At 38.5% G+C, this 6,937-nt stretch overlaps 1 protein-coding gene across 7 annotated transcripts in view; it reads left to right on the plus strand.

The window, feature by feature from the left end:
- Positions 1-6,937, plus strand: part of LOC107698106 (drebrin-like protein B) — a 46,666-nt gene that overhangs the window by 10,167 nt on the left and 29,562 nt on the right. For 2 of the 7 annotated variants that reach the window (XM_016499020.1, XM_016499021.1), the window contains exons 6-9: positions 534-611; positions 3,922-4,073; positions 4,937-4,991; positions 6,609-6,677. In XM_016499020.1, coding sequence (XP_016354506.1) covers positions 534-611; positions 3,922-4,073; positions 4,937-4,991; positions 6,609-6,677 — 354 coding nt within the window. Of the gene's footprint in view, positions 1-533; positions 612-3,921; positions 4,074-4,936; positions 4,993-6,600; positions 6,678-6,937 lie in introns of all 7 variants that reach the window. The other 5 variants (XM_016499022.1, XM_016499023.1, XM_016499017.1 and 2 more) reach the window with 4 other exon arrangements.

The raw sequence follows: 6,937 nt of genomic DNA on the forward strand, positions 1-6,937 counted from the left end.
TCAGAGTGCTGCGTCAGGAATTTCACAGGGAATGAGCCAGAATGCTCGGAATGTGGAAACTGTTATGGTGGTTTGGAATAATTTTTCTGCTGAGCTCCAAATGTACCCACAAACTGCAATTGAGTCATTTATCTATAGTACATTGTGAATGCGTAAATTTAACAACAATAAATTTGGATGTATTTTCATATATTGATATGCTTGAGGTTAGTCATTTTCAAGTCTTGTTTTGGGTATAATCAGGCCCACATGGAATCTGCACCCGCAGAACTCCAGAGAAAGCTGTGGGAGATCCCCCACCCCCTTGCATGGGTGTTTATTAAATATTCTGGCTAATTTGCTTATGCTTTTAGCTATAGGAGTGTCATACTCTCAGCTCTTTTTTTTTTTTTTTTTTTGTTTTTTTACATGTTTTTAACATGTTCTGTTTGATTCCACAGAACTTTTCCGCTTAAATCAGCACAGAAAATGCAAAGTCTAAATATCCCGTCTGGGCTTAGTCATAATTTACCACTCATTGTTTTTCCATATAGGGATCTGTTTACCAGAAGACTAACGCCATGTCTGAAATCAAGAGAACCAACAAAGACAATTTCTGGGCCCAAACAGAGGTAATACAGCATACATGCGTCAAAGTTTATACTTGCAAAATGTTGTGCGGTTTCCTAAGACAAAATAAGACATTTTAATGCAGTTCTCAAACCTTTTGGCTCCGTGATTGCCCATGATCCAGAACAATGTTCAGCTTTCTGGTTTATGGATTTTGATTCTGAATAAGGATTAAGGATAAGAACTTAAAATATATTTACTCACGAATTCTACCCATTAAAATATGTTCAAGCTTGGCATATCCAAAAATGTATATTCATAAAATATATATTTTTAAATGCTTATGTAGTTATAAGATTGTTAATTTACATGACTTTTCCAGGTAAAGAAATCACACTTTTATAATTAGGCTACCTCATTCAGCCAGGTTTTTCTAGATCAGGGGTTTTCAAACTAGAGGTCGACCGATTTTTGGCATTTTTAAAATTAATCGGCATCAGCCGATTGTGCTGCAGATTAGGCCGATTTATAGGCAGGCGCACCTGCGGCCAGCTAAGCGTTGTTGTGGAACTCACACACTCTGCAGCCGCGGCTTGTTCACACACAGCTTCAGCTAATGGCAGGGCAAAACAGACCGTATCGAAAGCGGAATTACGTTTTACCCTACCAGAATTGATGCCGGAAAGTCATTTGCATGTGAAAGTAGAAACACGTTCAATTCAGATGAAACTTCTGGGCTGATTATAACGTGCACGTTAACTTTCCTCGTGAAATGTGTCTGTGGGTCCGACAATAGCCTCCACGATGTCATCTCTCGTGGCCAGCGCACTCTTAAGCAGTTATGAGCAGCAGGCAGTGTAATATGTGTGAAATCTTTTATTTTTGTTATCACTATGGCCATTTGACTTTATCAAAATTGACCGCCACAAATAGATTTTTCAAAAGGCTTATACTTTGTTGAATAAACTGAGCACTGCACGTTTCAAAATTAAAATGCAGTGCTGGTGTTTTTATATGAATGTATCTTTGAAAAGAACCGACTGTCTTCAGAAAAGCTTCGATGTCATTTTCATTTCGTCTTTCCTGTAATGCCTGATAAAGTAGCATTTGTGAGCGCAGCGCTGATTAGATTACAGTCGTTAAAGGGGAAACCGCTATATCTTCCGCTCCAGAAGCGCCTCCTACTGGTAGAGAATTAATTTACAGTCTGTGGGAAACACTGGTGTCTGTCAGCAAACATAAACAAAAAGCATTCTTCATAACTTTTGAGAATGTGCTTAAGGTTTGAGCCATGTATTATTACTCTGAATTGGGCTACTACTACTATTACTATCTTGTACCCTGCACTAATCATTTGCTCAAACTCAATTTTATGAGATGAATGGGGGGAAAAAAGAAAATCCACCAAAAATCGGCATCATATATCGGCCATCGGCTGCCCTGATTTTTAAATATCGGCATCGGCCAGTGAAAAACCCATATCAGTCGATTCAAACTGTGGGAGTGGGACAAAGTGGGTTGCACAAAATCATTTGGCTGCAGCTAAATTTGCATTTCAATGACACACACACTCACACAGTTCAGTCTGGGGCTGCACGATATAGCCTACCAACATTACGAATTGTAATATTCTTAGTGTGAATTATTATTATTATTATTATTTTATTTTTTTACGCAATTAAGTCCGTGATTTAAAACATGCGTTGCGCGTTTTGAAACGCGGGCGCGCACGACTTGTAATAACAGTGAGGGTCTCAGACTGACGTCATTATTAAAAGGCTCCATTGGTCCGCATTATTAATGAGAAGAAACTTGCTCACTTCACTGCACTGTATTCTGCATGAGATTGCATACACTGGAATATTCAAATGTTACGAAAACTTTCAGGTATCCGTTTCATTTATATTGTCTGTTTGAACTCGGCGCTGTTTTCGTTCCTTCATATGCATTTGGCTACCTACCAATAAGGAAACGGTCTGTAAAAAGCATTTCTCATGTACAGGTTGAGCGGGGCACAAACACAAGGTTAATTGTAACACTACAAAATTTAAACATTTCCACACAACAAAATTTCGTATTATTTCCTTGCCATATCATCTCTATATAGAGAAAAAATGTGCCAAAGTTCAAAAAATCTTTTGAAGATTTTGCTGAACATTTATTTAACCATTGCAAAAATAAATTTCTGACTGAAGTAAATTTGTAATTTCGTATTTTAGTGTTTATTTAAAATGAGACACATCTGTTTATAATTTGTTACCTATTTCACAATTATTTTAATCTCTAAACTGTTTTAGATAGTTCTGCTTTGCTTCTTATGCTTTGCTAAAAACGTGTTGGTTGTGCTCCGCTCTCGCCTACACACACGGAAGGATCATGAGAGCATGTTCTGCGCTGAACCCCGCGATGAGTTTAACAACACTCGCAGTGCAGATTACAGTTCACCGGAGTGTGTTTAGAGTTTTTATTGGCATGTTTTTTCTTTGTAAACAAAGAAATTAAAACTTACAGTTGTACTATAAAATAAAAGGTTATTTTTCTTAAATACTTAATTTCTGCCATATTAAACTTTTAATTAAGATTAAGCTTAAAGTAATGTCAATTGTTTTTTTTATCTCAAATATTTTGGTGGGTCGTGAAATAGATTATACTTGTCTAGGTGGGTCGTGGAATGGAAAAGTTTGGGAATCCCTGTTCTAGATCATGTGAATCCTGTTTCTTCAAAGAATAAAAAGTTGTTGAGGGGGTGGATGTGTCCTAATTTAAATTAAGTCATCTTGAGGCCCCTTTAGAAGTTTGCTCTGGCCCCCCGATTGAGAACCATTGTTTTAACATTCTGTTTAATTATATTTATTTACAGACTCTAGAGAATCAAGATTAATTTACAAATACAATGTCAAGAAGATCAATTGCACAGGCTCATTTACATGCAATCTGCTGGCAATGACGTAATTTAGTACATGGTACAAGCAGATTGGCCTCTGCAGATTCTGCAGCCCATGAGATTGCTTGCTCAACATTTAAATAGTCTGGTTCAGTGTTTGCTGAAATCTGGTCCTGCAGCGTCTATTTGAGTTCCTTTGAAACCCTCCTCCTCCCCCAGCACCACCTGTCTAGATCTGCTACTGGATTTATGTATGCATATTCATGCAGCAGCAGCAGTATATCTTACATGCTTTCAGTAGCATGTCTGAGTATTTATTGGCAATGTCAAGTCCGTACTTGCTCTGCAGCAGCAGCGTTTAGCAGATCTAGTGCACCAAGGCCAAATACATTAACATTGTCATATACATTACCATGTCTAAACTATTGAGTTGTCATGATTGATTGAGTCGGTCTTTGTTTTGCTTAATGCTTTTGTCTCTTTTGCAGAAAGATGAGGAGAAGCGTCTTCAGGAGGAGAAGAGAAGGGCGGCAGAAGAGAGGCAGCGGCTAGAGAAAGAGAGGAAGGACAGAGAGGTTAAGGAAGCAGAGTTTCGGGAAAAGAAAGCAAAAGAGAGGGCGTCACTGATAGATGAACAAAGGTCAGTAACATTTGAACAAATAAACATCTTGTGCATTTGAGTGTCCTTAAAGGTGGGGTAAGCGATTTCTGGTAGCCAATGTTGACATTTGAAATCACCAAAACAAACACGCCCCTAAGTGTACTAGACAGACTTTAGTTGTTGCGGCGCAGACACGGTGTTACTCACCTATCGAGAAGAAACAAAGCAACCTCGGCGTCCGATCGCAGGCCTTCCGCTCCTTAGTTCTCTCCAGCGCTGGAAAGCTGATCTGATATTTACACGGGTCCTACTTCTTGCCTTATTGCCTTAAGCCTTCTTTTGTTCCGCAGACATTTTCCTCTTTTGTTTTTTATCCGCCATCTCTATCTTTCTCTCGCTCGGCTCGGCTAATGTCCGTCCTGTGCACTGAACTCTCTCTCCTCCACATCATGAGTAGACACACCCCTTACTGCTGATTAGCTACAAGTTTGTTTTGCTATTCCGCCCGAATCTGTTTTCTAAAGTGTTTTTGAAAAATCGCTTACCCCACCTTTAAAGGGATAGTCCACCCAAAAATGAAAATTCTGTTGCTCCAAACCTGTATGACTTTCTTTGTTCTGTGGAAGACTTTTTGATTTTTGGAAACGAAATCTGAATTGCATTGACCTGAATCGGTTTGGTTACCATTATTTTTTTAAATATCTTTTGTGTTCAGCAGAATGACATGAGTAAATGATGACCGAATTTTCATTTTTGGATGGATTATCAATGAGATCACCAAAGGTCAAACTGTCATTTTTAAAATGAGATTTAAACCATGTTGCAATTTGATGTAAGGTCATCTGCCAACTGGATAGCGCTTGCTGAGTGTTAATTTTAAACCTCATGTGTTTGTGTTATAGGAAGTACCAGCAGCAGCAGGAGGCAGAAAATCGAGGCCAGCAGACACAGCAATGGGTGAGCGACTCACACACACACACACACACACACACACACACCTGTGTGGTTATTTAAATCCACATATCACCGCTCTGGACATGTTCTGACATGTTCTGTTCCTGTAGAGAAGCCACAATATGTTTAAAGCATTCATACTAGCACAAAAACACACTGAACTATTTCTTTCTTTGTTGCAAACATGTGCATGCAAATTTAGTAAAATATCAAGAAAATTACCGGTCAAATCAAATAAATATTTAGGGAGGAGTTTAGAATTACTAACCCTTTGAAAACACTTTTAAACATTAAAATAAAATCTCATCCATTTTGCAGTTTATTGGGCTACAAATCACCCATTTAGACAGGAAGAGACTGTTCGATCAATTGTAAAGCATTTTAGTTTTTGGGATGTTAATGGCAGATAATCGTAATTCTGAGAACAAAGGAAAATGTATAGGTTTCTTACTCACCTCAACTTATATTTTCAGATTACTCCATGCTTCTTGATCACTCTCACAAACAGTCTGGTGCACTTATAGCCACTTAAATAAATCTACATTGGCATAAACCCAATAGCAAACCTGTATTGGTTGGCAAAATTCTACTATTGTATGTCATACTGGCCAATGCTAATGTGTGTACAGCGACAACAAATACTTCCCTTTTTCTAGCATAGCGTGGTTGTCCGTACCCACTGTTCTTTAGTTATCATCTTAACACTTCTATCTGCACATAGATAATCTTTAAACCACATTTCCAAAATAAACTCTTGACAGCCCAGTGAGATGCTGTGACACAAATAAGTGAAATGAAGACAGTCTGTGGTTTTGTATTTAGGCCATATGCACAGGGCACACTGCCACACATATACAGTTCACACAGGTCTCAGGGCCCGATCTGCAAGGGCCACAACTGATTAAATCCAATATCATGGTTGTGATTACCAATCTACCTTCATAGCATGCTCTGTGGCTTAGCATCTCAACAGGTTTTGATACACAGCCCTCATTTATGAGATTAACCTTGTGAACTGTGTATACAGTAGTCAACATTTGAAGTGAATCAAAAAAGTTCATCAGAGTTGTCCTAAGACAAGAACGCATTTTGGTTTTAGGACAACTTTGATGAAAGGTTTTGATCCACTTCAGATGTTGACTACTGTATAAGCAGCTGCCTTGTATACACTTTGTACTGTAAATTAACAATTTGAAACATTTAGCATCGGCAGCAACTCTATGCATAACATTCCTTACAAAAATGAAAATTACCCCCTGGTTTACTTCTTTTAGATGAATAGAATCGGAGTTATATTAAAAAATGTCCTGGCTCTTCAAAGCTTTATAATTGCAGTGAATGGTGGTCAAGAATTTGAAGCCCAAAAAAGTGCATCCATCCGTTTTTTGAATGAATGTTTGAAGTATATTTATATATTTATAGTCATTTTGCAGACATTTCAGCATTTCTCTCGTCTGCCATCTTGGGTGGATTTTTCCTCTGAGCTTTCACTTCTGCTCTAGAATTTGGCCAAAAGAAGACAGCATAAACAAATATGATACCTTCAAATGCAGCTAACTAGGTTTTGTAATAGAACGAAGTGTGTGAGAATCAAAGTGTGCTGATGTCCATCAGGAGGAGGAGGAGGAGGAGAGGAAGCAGGCAGCACAGAAACCCTTTAAACACAGAGAGTCGGTGGAAAAAGCCAACGTGAGTGAGAGGAAGCTTCAAGCATCTCTTTTGGCCTTGGACAACAGGACTCTTTCAACTTTCTTATAACCTTCTAACTGTTTTCTTTATACAGTGTGGCTGTGTCCTCTGCTGCTGACTCAGTTTTTTTCTTTCTTTCTCTTCCCCTTCTCTCAGCTTGCCTTACTTGGCAAACTGCTGTGGCTCAAATTAATGTCTGTTTTGCCTCAATGCCTTGAACAGGCTTGTGGGTTTTTTTTTTCCTCTCTCTCGCTCTCTCT

The sequence above is a fragment of the Sinocyclocheilus anshuiensis genome, unplaced genomic scaffold, assembly GCF_001515605.1.
Source record: "Sinocyclocheilus anshuiensis isolate Anshui unplaced genomic scaffold, SAMN03320099.WGS_v1.1 scaffold1163, whole genome shotgun sequence".
Classification (NCBI taxonomy): Eukaryota; Metazoa; Chordata; class Actinopteri; order Cypriniformes; family Cyprinidae; genus Sinocyclocheilus; species Sinocyclocheilus anshuiensis.